At 42.2% G+C, this 18,902-nt stretch overlaps 1 protein-coding gene across 1 annotated transcript in view; it reads left to right on the top strand.

Annotated features, from left to right (window-relative positions):
- LMO7 (LIM domain 7) overlaps window positions 1-14,961 on the top strand; it is a 71,927-nt gene extending 56,966 nt beyond the window's left edge. Inside the window, exons 24-29 of the mRNA XM_029287367.1 lie at window positions 3,303-3,349; window positions 4,253-4,472; window positions 6,172-6,471; window positions 9,086-9,194; window positions 11,337-11,439; window positions 14,438-14,961. Coding sequence (XP_029143200.1) covers window positions 3,303-3,349; window positions 4,253-4,472; window positions 6,172-6,471; window positions 9,086-9,194; window positions 11,337-11,439; window positions 14,438-14,460 — 802 coding nt within the window. The 3' untranslated portion in view covers window positions 14,461-14,961. The remainder of the gene's footprint in view (window positions 1-3,302; window positions 3,350-4,252; window positions 4,473-6,171; window positions 6,472-9,085; window positions 9,195-11,336; window positions 11,440-14,437) is intronic.
- Window positions 14,962-18,902: the final 3,941 nt, after the last annotated feature.

The following is an 18,902-nucleotide window of genomic DNA, read 5'->3' as shown; positions in this document are numbered from 1 at the left end:
CCGACCAGTCGGAGTCCAAGCCTTCTCGGATCCGCGCGACTTTGTCATGCAGATATTGAGCGAAATCCTCGGCCCTCCCCTCCAGGGGGTCCCCTCCCCCCCTCAATTGAAGGAGGGAGCGGGTCACCCTGAAGAGGGCGGCCGGGCGACTATCTGATGACGCGATGAGTGAGGAATAGTAGTTAGTCCTAGCCACTCTAGTTCACCCAAAACTTCATTTTCTAGTGCCCAGTTGGATTATAAATTTTAAATGAGACAGAGATTTTATGAGCAGCAGAGCAATTAAATTACCTGGTGAATGATTCTTTGACTTCGATTAAAGTAAAAAGAAGAAATAATGCAAGGCTTTAAAAATAATGAAATGATAAAAGTTTGAACTAAGGTTTTAACTAGGGTTTGAACTAAGAAAGTTTAAAATTGATTAAGGGAACAATTATTTTAAACTTTCTTAATTTAATTTGATTAAATTAAATAAATAACACATATTTCTGTAGAAATGAGGACTGTTCAAATTTGCTAAGAGGGACAACTGGTTGGTTTCATTAAACAAAAAAAAAGAGAAAGTTATGAAAGATGATATAACCCTCTTTCATAACTACAGAGTGCTGAATGAGATTACAGAGGTAAGGATATAGAGCAGACGCGTCATCCGGAAGCTGCGCCCACCCCATTGCCGGCAATGGCAAAACCGTCCCAATATGTTGCGCGACGTCACATGACGTCGTGAGTTTGACATGTCTGATATAGAGGGAAGAAAAAAAAGAAAGAAAGGAAAGAACTTTCTTTTATTTTTTTTAACCTGTCCTTTCTGGATTATAAAAATAGAAATGGCTGCTACTAGAAAAACAGCAAAAACCATAGAAGGAAGGAAAGGATTGTTTTCAAAGCAGAAAAAAGAGTTTATGCCAGAAATATTACAAAGGATATTTGAAGAATTAGGGAAGTTAGTGACGGCATCACCAACTGAATGTGTTAAGAGAGATTTGGCTACTCTTGAAGGGAGAATGGAGGAAAGGATTGCAAATATGAAGGACAAGATGAATAAAAAATTTGAAGAATTTATTATACAAATGAGTGGAGGTATTAAATTAAAGATGAAATAGAATTTTAGAAAACAAGACAGAAATAATAAATCAGATGCAAAAAATCTAGATGATCTAGAAAGATACTACTTGAGATTAAGAAAGAAAGAATTTTCCTTGATATTGAGAGTTCTTCTAGAGGATCTTGGTTAAGATATCAGGGAGAGGGTTGTTGAATCCTGTAAAAAAATGCAATGTGATGAAGAAATTGATGTAGAAGTGGACAAGGTGTTAGAATTAATATAGATATGCAAAGTTAAGAAACGTACCAAGAGATAAACTTGTGCATTTTGTCAAGAAGAAGAGATCAAGTCCTACAGTAACATTTTCACACTAAGCTGGGAATCAATAATTCAGAAGCAATTTTGTTCAAAGAAATAACTATTAGAATATTGCCTAAGAGAAAAGAATAGGCCTTTCTGACTGACAAACAGAAAAAAATATGCAATTTTTATTTAAGCAGCACAGATTTAACTCAGTCCAAAAGGCAAGAAACTTCCTTGAAAAGTTTAAAAAGGAACTGGAGGATACTAGTGGATCAAAATGAAGGTGCTATGCAGCAAATACAACAAGAGATTGAGGAAGATAAGTACCACATTGGATACTACAGGTATATATTTTTTTCTAAATTTTCAACATAAACATGGATATTAAATACCTAATTGGGAATATAAATGTGGAGAAAATAATGCACAACAGAGAAAAAAAGCTATTTTATGATTTGAAAAAAAATAAAACAAAATGAGAATAAAATGAACTGTTGATTGATTGATTTGCTGATGAAAAAGGATTGGATATGGGAAGAAGGGCACCATGTAATATAATTTTAAAGAGGGATGAAAGATAATAGGTGTGTTTGTAACTATTGTAAAATATAGAAGTCAAGAGTGCCTATCTTCTTTCTGATGTTCCATGATGCAGCCTTCAGGTCCTGTGTTTCCCCTCTTTTCTTTGACTCAGTTTAGTTTACCAGCTGTTGTACTTACACAACCTGAAAAGGACATCTGTTAGCACGGCCTCCCCCATCTCATCACTGCTTCAGTGGAATTTTGCCTTGACTGCTATCCCATTTAGATTAATTGAACACATTNCTAAAAACGATCTCAACTTGAATAATTTAGAAGCTTTTTTGTCCGTAACTGCCGCATGCCACCTCTCGGGGTTCCATACCCCGTCCTCGAGGTGGGCCCCCGAGATGTTCCTGGGCCAGGCCTGCGCGAGGGGTGAGTCGCGCAGGGCCAGCAGGGCCGTCTTCGTGTACATAGTCCAAAAGGGAGTCCGTGGCATAGAATAGAATAGAATAGAATAGAATAGAATAGAATAGAATAGAATAGAATAGAATAGAATAGAATAGAATAGAATAGAATAGAATAGAACTGGAAGGGACCTTGGAGGTCTTCTAGTCCAAGTCCCTGCTCAGGCAGGAAACCCTATACCATTTCAGACAAATGGTTGTCCAGTCTCGTCTTTAAAATGTCCAGTGTTGGAGCATTCACAACTCCTGGAGGCAAGTTGTTCCACTGATTAATTGTTCTAGCTGTCAGGAATCTCTCTGGGCCATTTCTCCCAAGGTTCTGCTCTTTAGACTGGGACCCTCCTGCCCACCAGATGTGGCTGAACCTCTCTCATCACTGGTTGGAGCGACCCCAGGAAACTGGCTGAAGGATCTCTGTGGCTTCTTCAAGACTGACATCTACTGACGCTGCCCTAGTGTGGGATTAGATTTGCGTGCTTCATTTGCAGACACTAAAGATGCAGAGATACCGTTTAATAAAAACCAGCCCTGGACGTTCAGCAGAGAAAATGCCATTCTGGTTTTGTGCCTTAGGATAGATTTTCCTCCTGGAAAATATGCGCTCAACATCTGCAATAGATTGGAAGAAACAGTTGGCAGCTTATATGTAAAAGGCCCAGACCAATATCTTGAGATTCTTGGAACAGAAAAAAAAAACCCCACACACTAAGTCTATTCTTAGCAGCTCTTGAGTAATACTAAAGTTATATCTTGAAAATTCCTATGAGAAGTCATATTTTCTGCCGTGAACTTATTACTTCCCATTTTTCAGGGGCTTTTTTAGCTCCTTTACAAATAATCATTAAATCATCCATCAAAGTTGTTATAGCATGCTTTGTGCGTCCAGAGATGGTTATGTATGTTGCAAGTGATACGTCATTCTGTGAAGAACGTCTATAATATAATTTCTCATTTTTCCCCCCCAGAAATAAATCCAGATCAACCACTGATTTAGACAATCCTCAGCCCAGTGGTAAGTTCTGTCCTGGAAAGGGGAAAAAACAGGCAGAGAGCCAGGAAAAGTGAATCTGTAAATAAAATATAACTCCAAGGGACCATGACTAATGTACTCTTAGTAATAAATGAGGCCTTAGGGTTTCTGTAGCCTTCACTCTATTTAGCTTCAAAGTATATATCCCTTGTTTCAGATGAGGTCTTGTTTCATTCTTAATACCAAATTATTAAGAACCAAACAAAGGTATTTGATCCTGGACAGATCAGAGTTATAATGATTGGAGTGATTTGTGGTGAATATGAAACTGTAGATTTTCTGTGAGTAACAGACTTTTAACAGAGTGCTTTGAACTTTAAGTTCGCTGTTGGGTAACCTGTTAGCTATTTTTTTTCCTTTCATATATGTAATGTATGGCAGGTCAACCAAACTGCAAATAAACGTAGAAGCTTATAAATTTTGGACCAGCTTTGCAAGGGGGTGGGGGAGCTATTCTTGTTGTAATAGATTTGTCAGTGTTTAACTGGGGACATAATATGTAGAATCAGAATAGAGCTGGAAGGGACCTTGGAGATCTTCTAGTCCAACCCCCTGCTCAAGCAGGACATCCTATTCCATTTCAGACAAGTGACTGTCCAGTCTCTTCTTAAAAACCTCCAGTGATGGAGTACCCACAACTTCTGTTCCACTGGTTAATTGTCCTCATTGTTAGGAAGTTTCTCCTTAGTTCCAGGTTGCTTTTCTCCTTGATTAGGTAGGTAGGAAGCAATGATGAACAAATGGTTTTGTGTTGTTGATTTTTTTTTAAAAAAATCATTTTTTGTTAAAGTTGCTGTCTTGTTCTTTTTGTCAATGTTAAATCTTTTTTTCATTTAAATTTGTATTTTGCTCTTCCGAATGAAATTTAAAAAAAAATCAAATTAGGGCTGAAGAAGAAATTCTCTGAGCAATCCTGGAATGCCACAAACTCCCTGAAAAGATCTCAGAAGGAACAGGGCTTGTCATCCGCTGAGCTGGAAAGGCAGCAGATTCTTCAGGAAATGAAGAAAAGGACCTCTCTTCACACAGACAGCAGCTGGATCCGGCAGCGCAGCTCCAGCATGCACAAAGAGCCCTTCAGTCTGGCCAGCAATAGAATGAGGAGGTAATGGAGCCCCCAAGAACAGCCCTACCGTGACTGAGCACCCCCAGTTCTGATCTCCCCCTTTGACCCATGGAGATTCTCTGGAGTCTCTGGAGATTCTCATGGTTGCCCCAAATGTGTTTCCCTCCCCCCTCCCAAAGGGCAATTGGACTTTCTTGATTTTATCCTTGAAAAGATTTTGCTTCTCATCCAAGAATCTTCTTTAGTTCTGACTGAATGGTGGGAAATGGAAGGATTTATAGTAATGGCCAAAATTGTGGGAACTTTTTGGGAAAAATGTACAGTAGAAATGTCACCTTTGGTTAAGTTTCCACCCATTTTTCTTCTAATTTCTTTATAACTGTAGCCTTGTTCACTTAATCATACTATTTTACATCGCTTTCTGGGCGACCAGTCAATTCTTTGCACCATTACTTTAATTTTATTACGTTTTACAAGCTCACTAAATGAAAGAACATAAAAAAATCCCAACCAACTTGATAGCGATCACATCACACACTGACAAATGTCCTCCTCTCAGCTTCAATGCAAGACATCAATCACTGAATCCTACTGTGATCTGATTGGCTCATTGCCAAAACACAATGACACCTGATTGGGTCTCTAAACACTCATGCTCATTGGCTACAATCAGATGAAGGAAAGCTACCTGATATCAACCTAAGCAAGTCGTGCTTCCTTTTTCTGGTTATTTGGCTATAACATTTCATAGAATACCATACAGATAATTGAACAAACTTTGTTGCATTGCATTCTTGATTAAATTATCTTTCCATTGATATGTAATTTTATGGTACTATTCCCCCCCAAAAGTGGTGCAATTAGCCATCAAACCTCAAAAATACACTTTTCCCAAAAGGTTTCCACAATTTTGGCCACTACTGTATATTCTTTGCACTCATCTGGTCATTAGCCCCCTGAGAGTCGTTGAGGCTACTTGTTCAGAGACACCCGATCAGAGTGCAAATAGGGGTGAAACCTTCTTGGGACTGCTGCAAGGACTGTGTTGTAAGCAGGAGATACGTAGTGTCAGATCCACCTAGTTCAGGGGTAGGCAACCTTGGCTCTTTTATGACTCGTGGACTTCAACTCCCAGAATTCCTGAGCCAGCATGGCTCAGCTTGGAAACCTCTCCCTTCCCCTCAGCATGGCTGGCTCAGGAATTCTGGGAGTTGAAGTCCATGAGTCATAAAAGAGCCAAGGTTGCCTACCTCTGACCCAGTGCTAATGACCAGATGACTTGCAAAGGATGTAAATCCTTCCATTCCGCACCGTTCAATCAGAACCGAAGAAGCTTCTTGGATGAGGAGTGAAACCTTTTCAAGGATATAGCCAAGAAAGTCCAGGTTACCTTTTGGGGAAGAAGAGATCCAACTTCTCTCTTTCTTCTCGGAAATGTTATTTTTCAATAACATTTTTCCCTCTCATAAGCTGCCTTTGCAAGTGCCTTCTCAATTACATCCTTTGATTTCTTTGTGCGCGCAGTTCAAGATATTCAAGGGTCAGCCCTTCCTTCGGTCAGTGTGTGGAATTCAGCATCTTCTCCTGTGTCGAACTGTGATTTTTCTGCCCCTTGCCATTATGTTAGCATAAGCGACTCCATTACCTTTGTCGAAACCTCGCCACCATTATCCTCCAGTTATAGCCGTATGTTTTGTGTAGAATGATCCGTTACAGCCACTATACGTTTTTCTTCCAGAGGTGAGAGCTTAGATAATCTTGACTCTTCAAAGACAAACTCCTGGAGACCTCATTCCTGGGTGAACCAATCTGCATCTTCTACATCTTTATCAAGCAGCCAAGAGTTGGGCCAGCATGTTGCTCCCGTGGTGTCCACCTCCAATCGGGCCTACATGCGCACCCCGTCTTCCAGCCTGCCCTCCCCTTCCTCTGCATCTATGAAAACGTCCACCTTGACCCACATCCCCCCATCACCAACTCTTCCTCAAGCTCCTTCGCCAACCTCTTCTTCTCAGTCTGGGACACAACAGCGCAACAGGTATCAGAAGCATCTACTGAATCCTTTTTTGTTCCTCCCTTGTCTTTTTGGGTGGGTGGGGGGAGAGAAACAACCTGGCAACCCCCGAGATCTGCTGTGAGTTCCTCACAATGTTATTGGGTGTGTTATACTACCAAAAATGCATACAGGTAGTCCTTGCCTTACGACCACAATCGAGCGCAAAACTCTTGCTGAGTGTGAGAGTTAAGTGAGTTTTGCCCCATTTTATGACCTTGCTTGCTTGCTACCAGTGTTAAGTGAAACACTGCAGTTGTTAAATTGGTGACACCATTGTTAGGAGAATCTGGCTTCCCCACTGAGTTTGCTCGTCAGAAATTGATCGCAGGACCCCAGGACACACTGCGACCGTCATAAATAGGAGTCAGTTGCCAAATGATCGAATGTTGATCCTGTAACCCAGTGATGGCGAACCTTTTAGAGACTGAGTGCCCAAACTGCAACCCAAAACCCACTTATGCATCATCGAGTGCTGGGTGGGTGTGGCCAGTTGGCTGGGCGTGGCCCATTGGGTGGGTGCGGCTGTGGTAGTAACGGCAGACTGGGTGGGACTAAAAAGTTCAATCAATTCCAACTTTGCAAGATCTTTTTTTTTTCCCGTGAGAAGTTGAAATTGACTGATTGAACCTTTTTTTTTTTTTTTGCACATGGCAGCGGAGGCCTAAAGCAAAAAGGTTTTATAAAACCCAGCTGAAGGCCTAGGACTGGGGCGACGGTGCGCGTGCCCACAAAGAGGGCTCTGAGTGCCGCCTCTGGCACCCGTGCCATAGGTTCGCCACCACTGCTGTAAACCAATGAGATGCTTCAGTGGCTGTAAGTGTGAAAAAGGATCATTAGTGGCTTTTTTCAGTGCCGTTGTAACTTCAGTCACTAAATGAATGGTTGTAAGTCAAGGACTACCAGTATGCCTTTCTCTACAGCAGGTCATCCATCTTCTTGAAATTACCATGATTCTGATGCTTGATATTACCGTAGTTGGCTGATTCATTGATTTTAGGGAGATTTATCCACACTGTCCCTTTATTTGAAACAATTGGCTGCTTTCCTCTGCTTTAGTCACTCTGCTGCTGTGAACAGGAGAACAAACCACCATTTTTCAGCCTGTATGTAGTTATGGTGACTGAATACAAATAGTGAGTGGCAACAGAACACCTTTGCATCTCTTTTGCTGTTCCTTTTTCCAAAGTGGCTGAACCGTTTTATTTTTTTAATCCTTCGATTTTTATCATTTTTCTGTAAAATAAGAATTTACGAGTGTGCTCAAAGCTACTTGCTTATTCTTTTTGTGGCTGTTGTTTTACACGCAGGTAAATCCACGACCACAACTGAGCCCAAATGTGAAATTGCTAAGTGAGACATTTGTGAAGTGAGTTTTGACAAAGGCTGCTGTAAACCAGACTCGGGAGTTTCAGCCGTCACTGAACATCGGTCATATAAATTTGATCAATAAACAAACAAACTTCCCAACAAGGCGCGTTGCTTCATTTTAGAAATATTGTCCAAATGGCTGGAAAAGTCAAGATGTCCTAATGAAAGCGCTAGACTCCATGTAATTTTATGTTTGATAATTGACTTTTTAAAGGTTTCCAGGTGTGTAATTGGAAACCAAATCCATAGAGAGTGTGCTGGTTGAAAATGGACACACTCAGTGTCCAAAGACTAGACAACCGTCATCCCAAGCAGTATACAGGTAGTCCTTAACTTATGACCACAACTGAGTCCAGAATTTATGTTGCTAAGTGAGAAATTGATTCAGTGAGTTTTGCCCCATTTTACGACTTTTCTTACCACAGTTGTTAAGTTAGTAAAATGGTTGTTAAATGGCTTCCCCCATTAACTTGGCCAGTCAGAAGTTCGCAAAAGGGGATCCCATGAGCCTGGGACACTGCGACCGTCATAAATGTAAGTCAGTGGCCAAGCCTCTGAATTTTGACCACATGGCAACAGGGATGCTGCCACAGTCTTAAGTGTGAAAAATGGTCGTAAGTTACTTTTTTCAATGCTGTTGTAACTTCGAACTAAACTGTTGTAAGTTAAGGACTACCTGTACTTTGATGGCCTCCTTTGAACCCGAGACCCCTGGGCTTGTTCCAGGAAAGTGAGGCAAAGACTACCTGAAAGCCAAAAGGGAGGGGGGAAGACTCCCCCAGCCCAGAAGCATCTCTGTGTTACCAGCATTGGCAACTGGCAAGAGGCTGGTTAGGCTGGGTCTTCAGTCTCGTTCGCCACCTTTAATATTGCCTGACTTACTTCAAAGGCGTTTCTCTTGGGCATCGCATTGCCTAAAGAAGAAACAGATGCTGCGGTTTGAGAACTGTCTTCCACCCATAAGGAATGAGTTGGGGGCCCTCAACTGTATGGGGCTGTTTTCCTAAATTTAGCCAAGGGTTCAATGATTTATGCTAACTCTTGAGTTGCGCAATAGCTGTGTTTCATTTGGAGAAGAAGGTAACTCTTTCTGGTGATTCATTTCTGCTTTTCTCCTTGCAGTCCTGGGGTTTTGATTCATTGCTCCTCCTGAGGCCATGCCTCGTCCTTGTTGGGTTGCTGGTCTCCTGCCATCTGCTTCTCAACCACATTCTTGTTCTATATTTAGGTCGGTGAGTGGCAAGCGAATGTGTTCCAGCTGCAGAAACGCTCTGGGCAAAGGAGCGGCTATGATCATCGAATCTCTTGGCCTTTGCTATCACTTACATTGTTTTAAGGTGAGAGGGGGAACCAGTGAGAGGCATGGCGGCCGATACACCCCCCCCTCCTGGCTTTGCTAGCCTCCCTTATGTAGTATGTGCAAGACCTAACGCAACAAAATCCGTCTGCTAATGGGAAACCTTCCACCATTGACTGTTGCTCCTTGAGTCCTTGATTTAGTGCTTTTTTGGGGGGGGGGGGAAACAAATGAGAATGAAGCTTCTCTGATGTAGAACATGTTAAGATAAAGCAGAACAGGCCATATGGATTTAACCCCTGGTGTCTTGGGCTTCCTTCTGTATCCACTTCCTTGCAGACATCGGCATCACAACAGGAAAAGTACCATCACTGCCACTGCCTAAAAGTAACCAACTTTGGCCCAGATTTTATGTCTTCCTCTGTGCTTAGATATAAATGCATATCAAAAATACTAAATTGCTAATAAGTATTGCAGATGCCTATGGAGATTCTCAATCATCCAGGTCATGGTTGTCCCAAAGGTGCTTTTTCAGGAGGCAACTGGACTTTCTTGTTTTTCCTTTGAAGACATTTTGCTTCTCATCCAAGAAGCTTCTTCAGCTCTGAGTGGATGGTGGGGAATGGAAGGATTTATACTCCTTGTGGATAGCTGGTCATTTGCCTTCTTTTACAGAGTCGTTGAGGCCACCTGGAGGCTTATCAGGGTCACCTCAGTGGTGCAAATGGGTGTGGAGCCTTCTTGGAACTGCTGAAAGGACTGTGTTGTAGACAAGAGACAGATGATGCTGTATCCCTCCCCCTCTGTTGAGAGAGGGCTGTTCAGTTTTGATATAAGTGGCCTCTTTGACCCTTCTTTCAAATCTTTCCATTCCCCACCCTCCAGTCAGAGCTGAAGAAGCTTCTTGGATGAGAAGCGAAACCTCTTCAAAGAAAAACAAGAAAGTATGTACTGCAGGCTATCCAAAATGGTCCTTACAAGATGTTTTAAAGCAATTAAATGTCCACAGGTAGTAGACACTTACAATTGGTCGTTTAGTGACTGAAGTGACTATGGAAGACCCCAGGGCCACTTATGACCCAGATTCAAAGTTCTAATGGTCACACAATCGCATTTTGTGCATTCAGCAACCAGCCTACATTTAGAGCTGTTTGTAGTGTCCCACAGTCGCGTGACTGTGATTAACATTTTTAGTCAGAAAAAGGCATCTATTTCTGGTTTATGCCCAAAAAAACCCCACCCCCATTCATTGCAGATTAGCAACCATGGCGGTCGCTTTATGACCGCTGTCATAAATTGAGGACTGCCTGTATATTAAATGCAATACTATTCTAGTGATATAGAATAACATTTTTAGCAAATGAGCCACATTGTGTTCACACTGACCCAATGGCAGGGACATTTGGACACAGTTTTCATCTAGAACAGGGGTAAGCAATCTTGGCTCTTTTATGACCCGTGGACTTCAACTCCCAGAATTCCTGAGCCAGTATGGCTCAGCTTGGAAACCTCTTCCTTTTTCCTCAGCATAACTGGCTCAGGAATTCTGGGAGTTGAAGTCCATGAGTCATAAAAGAGCCAAGGTTGCCTACCCCTGATCTAGAACATAGAATAACAGAGTTGGAAGGGACCTTGGAGGTCTTCTAGTCCAACCCCCTGCTTCAGCAGGAGACCCTATACCATTCCAGACAACTGGCTGTCCAATCTCTTCTTAAAAGTCTCCATTGATGGAGCGCCCACAACTTCTGGAGACAAGCCGTTCCACTGGTTAATTGTTCTCACTGTTGGGAAGTTCTCACTGTTCCTTGATGCATTTGAAACAGGCATATTTATGATTCTAAGCGAAGTGCAGCAGGAGGTCATTCAGGAAGGCTAGCTGAACTGAAACACGAAGAATCTGCATGGGAGTCTTCAAAAGAAACAGCTTGGTGCCAAAATCGTTGCTTTCTCCATGTGCCATACATTCAATTCTGTTTCAGAAAGCAAGACGTGACTCTCTACGGATCTCCATTTCTGTGTAGACCATGCAGCTTTTTAGTCTTGTTTTATTCCGCCGCTCCACAACTCTTTGCATAGCAGGATATTAACCACCCTGTTCCTCTTGCTTTCAAAATCCCTGGCTGAGAACTCACCTTCCGATTCCCACTTTGATCGGGTCTAATTGTCCAATTTCTCTGCACAGTGTGTTGCTTGTGAGGGGGATCTCGGCGGATCACAAGCCGGAGCAGAAGTCCGTATCCGAAACAGCGAACTCTTCTGCAACAGCTGCTATCTCAGATTTAAAAGTAAGAAGCTCCTTCTCTAGCCAGTCATAATACAAGCTTCCTGATCTTGAAAGGGTTTTTTAGGTTTTTTTTCAGAAATCAGATGCGTCACTTGGTTAGATAGTTAGCCATCAAAGTTGGACAAGATGGTCTGCTCTGAACGAATGGGTTATTCTTCCATTAAGAGCCGTGGTGGTGCAGTGGTTAGAACGCAGTATTGCAGGCTAATTCTGCTCATACTGCCAGGAGTTCGATCCTGACCGGCTCGTGGTTGACTCAGCCTTCCATCTTTCTGAGGTTGGTAAAATGAGGACCCAGATTGTTGGGGCCAAAGTGCTGACATTTGTAAGCTGTTCAGAGTGTGCTGTAAAGCACTATGGAGCAATAGATATTGCTATTATAAATTGGAAACAAGCGTAGTGTAAATGGTGCAGTAAAATGTAGCAATAGCTGAATAAATTGATGTAAGATTTTCATGACTTTAAAAGCATTGCAGCACGTTTCTAACTTACGATTGTGCGCCAACTAGGAAATTGGAGGAAGTGGCCTTTAAAGTCCCTCCAATTGAAGGGGAAAGGAAATAACACGCCTTTTTTTAAATTGTTTGCATTTCATTTTATGCACCACAAAACAAAACTTAAAAATAGCCCGCTTTGTGTTAAAATGAGGACTAAGTCACAGAATGTATACGGGGAAACTCGATGCTGAATTTTAATCGTTTTATTTTGTAAACAAACTTTTTATGAAAAAAAATGTTATTTTAAGCCTTTTTAAATCCCTGATGGTGAAATAATGCCGAAAGGCATGCCGTGAAAGGCCGGTCCCATTGTGACTTAGGTTTGCCTTGTGACATTACAACACCTTTTTTGTGATTTGCCACCCTGCCCTCTGCACAACAAAGCTTTTCATATAAAAACATGCTTGCAAAGTCTTGGTTTTTTTTTCCTTTAAAGACATTTCGTTGTTATCCAAGGAGTTTCTTCACATCAAAGAGCTTTTTGGGTGAGAAGCAAAATGTTTTCAAAGCAAAAAACCAAGAAAGCATTTTTGAGACATGCTTGGTTATCTCAGTGGTTAGAATGCAGTATTGCAAGCAAATTCTGCCCACAGCCAGGAGTTGGATCCTGACCGGCTCATGTTTGACTCAGCCTTTCATCCTTCCGATGTCGGTAAAATGAGGACCCAGATTGTTGGGGGCAAGAGGCTGACTCTGTAAACCACTTAGAGGTGTCTGTAAAGCAGTGTTTCTCAACCTTGACAATTTTAAGGCATGTGGACTTCAACTTCCAGAATTCCACAGCCAGCATTGCTGGCTGTGGAATTCTGGGAGTTGAAGTCCACATGCCTTAAAATTGTCAAGGTTGAGAAACACTGCTGTAAAGCATTATGAAGCGGTATATAAGTCTAAGTACTATTGCTATTCCTTCCTTCCTTCCTTCCTTCCTTCCTTCCTTCCTTCCTTCCTTCCTTCCTTCCTTCCTTCCTTCCTTCCTTCCTTCCTTCCTTCCTTCCTTTCCTCCCAGTGGTTAGAATACAGTATTGCAGGCTAAGTAGTTCGATCCTGATGAATGGCTCAAGGTTGACTCAGCCTTCCATCCTTCCTATGTCAGTAGAATGAGGACCCAGATTGTTGGGGCAATAGGCTGACTCTGTAAACCGCTTAGAGGTATCTGTAAAACACTATGAAGCGGTATATAAGTCTAAGTGCTATTGCTATTTATGCTGTTGCACGTTCCATCCATCTCTTCCCACCGGCCTTCTTTTTCCAAGCTTTTGGGAGACTTTGAAAGAGCAAAGGACTTCTGATATCAAACTGAAGGCAAATGGAAGGCAAAAGGCCAAATGTGCTGAGCTTGGTGTGAACTGCTGCGGAGGGACGATGGGCTACCAAAGCATGGAAGATGTTTCTCCTGGCCTCCAATGCATCTTCCATGCTGGGTCTAGAAGCTTCTAGACATCGTGACTAGTAGTTATCAGGCAGCCCTGGATGTCATTAACTTGTCCTTCTGTTCTTCTTCCTTCCTTGCTTTTGAGGCCTGAGACTCAAGGTCTATTCTTAGAGCTACGACTGCTAACTACGGAAGGGCTCGCAAAATGGCACTTTAGAAAACTTCTTGTGTCACAAATACATTTCAGCAGCCATTGGGAAGCTGGAAGAGAAAGACCTCTAGGGAGAGTCTCAATCATCCAGGTCATGGTTGTCCCCAAAGGTCCTTTTCCAAACGGCAACTGGACTGTCTTGGTGGGGTTTTTTTCTTGGAAAACATCTCACTTCTCATCCCAAAAGCTTCTTCAGTTCTCTGAAGAATCTTCTTGGATGAGGTGAAACACTTTCAAAGAAAACAAACAAGACAGTCCAGTTGCCTTTTGGAAAAGGACCTTTGGGGACAACCATGACCTGGATGATTGAGAGTCTCCCTAGAGGTTTTTCTCTTCCAGCTTCCCAATGGCTGCTGAAATGTATTGGTGACATAAGAAGTTTTCTTCTTTGGGTAGAGAAAGACCTTTTTATTTAAAAGCACTGTAAACAAGGATAATTAGAACAGGTAATCCTCCACTTACAACCACAACTGAGCCCAAAAGTCATGTCACTCAGCGAAACATTTGTTAATTGAATTTTGACTCATTTTACGACCTTTCTTGCCACATTTGTTAAGTGAATCCTTGCAGTTGTTAAATTAACAACACAGTTGTTAAGTGAATCTGACTTCCCCTTTGACTTGGCTTGTCAGAAGATCGCAAAAGGGGATCACGTGACCCCGGGACACGGCAGCCGTCATAAATACGAGTTAGTCGCCAAGCAAATGAATTTTGATCACATGACCATGGCGATGCTGCAGCGGTCGTAAGTCTGAAAAACGGTCATAACTCACTTTTTCGGTCCTGTTGTGAACTTTGAACGGCCACTAGACAAACTATTGTAAGTCGAGGACTAACTGAATACAAACATTAAAAAAAAAATACTCTGAATTTACTCTGTGCTTAGCAGTTTGTCTTCTTTTCTTTCTGATGTTGATAGCTGGACAGGCGACCACCATGTGATCCGAAGGAGGAGGAGGAGAAGCCTCTGCAACAGACAGAGAAGGAAACGGCTGCTTCAAATCTATAAATATTCGGAGTGGGTGTGTTTTATAGGACCAGAAGTTTGGCTGTCTAGACCATGTAGAAGGACGCACTTCCTCCTTCGTAAAAAAAAAAGCCCCTATTTTGAAATATTTATAAGAAAGTCATCCCGTTCTAGAGAGCTGTGCAGAACTTTGCGAGATTTACATTTGAAGACACGCGGAGGGGGTTGCAGTCTTTATCTCAGTTAAGCTACGCTTAAGTAATATTACCCTTTTAAAACTATCCACTTCACTTTCTTCAATCTCCCTTTGTGCTTTAACAGTTTGAATCCGGTTGGGGAAATTGTGAAAACTCGTCCCGTGTTTGAAAAATGTAACTCTCCATTGCACCTCAAACAGGTTAATATGACTGAAGAATTTTTTTCCTTCTGTTTTCTTTTGTATTTGTAAATAAAGTTGCTGATGCTGCACTTAGACAAACTGGTCGAATGTCCTTGCTGTGTCTCTGGGGGGGGGGGGGAAATTGTGCAGAAAGAATGTGTAACTCGAGTGGCTTCTTTTGAGTATAATATTCCCAAGCTAAGATCTCAAATGCATGGGGCACACATTCCTTCTTCATTATACATTGCCGAAATTAAATCAAGATTGCGAAGCTTTAAATTCTAGATTAAAAAGTACATAGAAAATAAACTAAATGGAAGTTTAAGTAAGGAGCACAACATTTGACAAACTTCTGGATCTGTCTAGACCAGGCAACCTTGGCTCTTTTATGACTCGTGGACTTCAACTCCCAGAATTCCTGAGTCATAAAAGAGCCAAGGTTACCTACCCCTGGTCTAGACTCTAGAACAGACATGTCAAACACAAGGCCCAGGGGCCGGATGCAGCCTGTGAAGTGGTTTCATGTGGCCCGCGAAGCCATCCTGGAAACAGTGAGGGAATGGCCCCCGCTGCCTTGGCGCTGGCCCAGGCCAGCCGGGAGCCAATGTACAATTTTGTGGTGGCCATCTTGGCACTTGCCCCTGTGGACCATGCCTTGGCACTTGCCCCGGTCCCACTCCTTCCCAGGCCCCCATAGGCACCCTTGATGTGAATGATTAGAACTGTCCACACCTGCCCAGTAGGCCACACCCACTCCATCCACGGCCACCCATTAGGCTGCATCCACTCTGGCCACGCACCCCCGACACCCCCCCAGGGCAACCGCAATGCTGATGTGGCCCTCATTGAAATTGAGTTTGACACCCCTGCTCTAGAACATTCAAAATAAAAGCCAAGTACTGAGAAATGAAACGTCCTCTATTATTTTACTTTTAGTTGGCCAAAGATGAACTGTGCTGCAGATAGCGGCCTGGTTCACATCTAACACTAAGACCATATTGTTTCATGTTAGCAAAAAGACAAGAACAAACCATGTTTTGGCTTAGTGAATTGTGTGAGTGCAGCTTCTCTCTGATATAACAAATAGTTATATCTGAGGCCCCATGGATTCACCTTAAGCAAACATGTCTATTATGGCCACCATGACAGATAATGAGCAATCCACACCCATGTTGTTTATAATGGTAAACCTTCAGGTGTGTGGCTTTATTGTAAAAAAAAATAACTAGAAATGTTATAGGTTATGATGCTGAAGTTTCCAGATGAGCCTCTTCACTAGGTTCACAAATCTTGAACATCACCATGTGCCTATAGCATGTGGGCTTTCTGACTGAAATTCCCTGGTTTTTTGGCAACTGTGAAGAAGCATTTTTGCCCACAAAAGGGCAAAATCTACATGTCTAGATCATATAGAACTGGATTCAAGGTTCACATCCCTTACACAGAGATGGAAGTAGAGATGATTTGGGCCATTGTACTTTTTGCAAGGAGACTGGCAAATCAATTACTCATCTGATGACTGGACAAAGGATCTTACAAGGATTTGTCTTGAAAGTCAACGTTTAGGTAAGATCCCCAGATGACATTATTTTTTTAAAAGCAAATAATAAAAGTTAATATTTTATGAAAAAAGGCAACAGTCTAGAACCCAAGACCTATGGGGAGTCTCAATAATCCAGATCATGGTTGTCCCAAAGTCAGCTGGACTTCCTTGATTTTTCCTGGAAAATGCTTCATTTCTCATCCAAGAAGCTTCCTCAGTTCTGACTGAATGGTGGGGAATATCATTCCAAGAAGCTTCTTAGATAAGAAGCAAAACATTTTCAAGGGCAAACCAAGGAATTTCAGTTGACCTTTGAAAAGCACCTGTGGGATGAGCAATCAAATACTTTGACTAGAAAAAGAAATCAGATTCCAGAGTTTAAAAATGGTAGGGGGGGGCAAACCCAGCTCCACCAAAAGCGGAGCCAAAAACCATGGGGAAAAAACGAAAAAGCAGTGAGTAGACCAGCTGTTCATAATTTTTCTCTGAACAAGGAGAAGACTTGAGATCTCCCACAAGTGCTCCAAAGAGTTGTTCCTCACGAGACCACAAGAGAGTGCGCGCGAGAGAGAGATCCCATTTGAGCAGGGGTCTTCAAACTTGGCCCTTTTATGACTTGTGGACTTCAACTCCCAGAATTCCTCCACCAGGCACGCTGGCTGAGGAATTCTGGGAGTTGAAGTCCGCAAGTCATAAAAGGGCCAAGTTTGAAGACCCCTGCTTTTGAGCATTGGGAGATGAGAGAATAGCATTTCGTCTAAGACAGTGGTTCTCAACCTGTGGGTCGGGACCCCATTTGGGGTCGATCGACCATTTCACGGGGGTCGCCAAGCAAGGCTGTCCGCCATTTTTTTTGTCCGCCATTTTTTTTCCCTTTTCCGGCGGGTGCCTTACCTCCCTTGGGCTGGGCTAGCTGGTGGTCGGCCTGCTGCGTCTCTGCCACTTGCCAGATACACCTCAGCCGGCGCAGGGGGCGGAACCACGCATGCGCAGTGCTCCCGGGCAGGGAAAGTCCTCGACCTACGACCGGTTTAGTCCTCAACTTACAACCGGTTTAGTCCTCGACTTACGACCGGTTTAGTCATCGACTTACGACCGGTTGGGGTCGCGGCATTAAAAAGGTTGAGAACCACTGGTCTAAGAATTCCACTTATGCAGTCTTGTTGGGTTAGGCTGGATTCATTAAGTTCTTTTCTCTTTAAGAACCAAAAGTATTTTTCCCTGACAAAGGGGATTTCACTGTCATTGCAATAAAAGGTAGCCAAACTTCTCCTTCGAAAGCTGGTTAATGATTTCACTCAGTTCACGCGACTTGCAGCTGACATGAAAAAAAATATATATGCCAGCACATCTTTCTTACTTCTGTTTTTGATGAGTACATAGCAAAAAAAAAACCAAAAACAACACCACTCCACATTTAGATGTTTATGAGAGATCATTAGTCATTTAAATTGTGAAAATGTTCAAAGTTCATTAAAGTATAATATGACTTGAGAAAGACAAACCGTTGACTTATTTTTCAGTCTTTTTAACAAAATATTTCTCATTAGTCCAAACATATTTGTATCAGCTCCTGGTCATCAGTGTTTGGTTTTGCATTTTCAGCATATTAAAATGCTACAGGTTAGCATCTGTTTTGGAATGTGTTTCTGTTAGCTCCTGTAAAATAAACAATATGATGTCTAATTTTTTTTTCTTGCTTGCTTAATTGTGCTTGCTACAAAAATGTGACAGGTTTATCCTGTAGGATTTTGTTTTGTAATATCTATGGAGAGTCTCAGTCATCCAGATCATGGTTGTCCCAAAGGTGCTTTTTCAAGAGGCAACTGGACTTTCTTGTTTTTCTTTGAAGACGTTTCGCTTCTCATCCAAGAAGCTTCTTCAGCTCTGAGTGGATGGTGGGGAATGGAAGGATTTTTATTCCTTTCAGACAACTGATCATTTGCATTCTTTTAGAGATTCGTTGAGGCCACTTGGAGGTTTATCTGTGTCCTCAAGGCCACTTGAACCATTTGCACTACTCGGGTGACCCTGAGGACACTCCCAAATGGCCTCAGGGACTCTCTAAAAGAAGGCAAATGAGCAGCTGTCTGCAAGGAGTATAAATCTTTCCATTCCCCACCATCCAGTCAGAGCTGAAGAAGCTTCTAGGATGAGAAGCGAAACGTCTTCAAAGAAAAACAAGAAAGTCCAGTTGCCTCCTGAAAAAGCACCTTTGGGATGTTTTGTAGTGTCCTTGATAAAGCTTTTTATTTTATTTTATTTTATTTATTTTATTTATTGAATTTATACCCCACCCTTCTCCTTGCGGACTCAGGGCGGCTAACAGCCTGATAAAAACAAATACAAAAAATACCAAAATACTATCATTAAAAACATAATTAAAATGAAATATTAGATTGGCCTTTGTTATTTTAAAATTATTTTTAAAACCCCGCTAAAAATTACCCCTTAGGCCAGTCCTGCTAGTTGAAATAGCCATGTCTTAAGGGCGC

The sequence above is a fragment of the Protobothrops mucrosquamatus genome, unplaced genomic scaffold, assembly GCF_001527695.2.
Source record: "Protobothrops mucrosquamatus isolate PMUCROS unplaced genomic scaffold, P.Mucros_1.0 scaffold2, whole genome shotgun sequence".
In the NCBI taxonomy this organism is placed as follows: Eukaryota; Metazoa; Chordata; class Lepidosauria; order Squamata; family Viperidae; genus Protobothrops; species Protobothrops mucrosquamatus.
The sequence above is the reverse complement of the archived record's forward strand: the minus strand, read 5'-3'. Positions and strand labels throughout refer to the sequence as shown.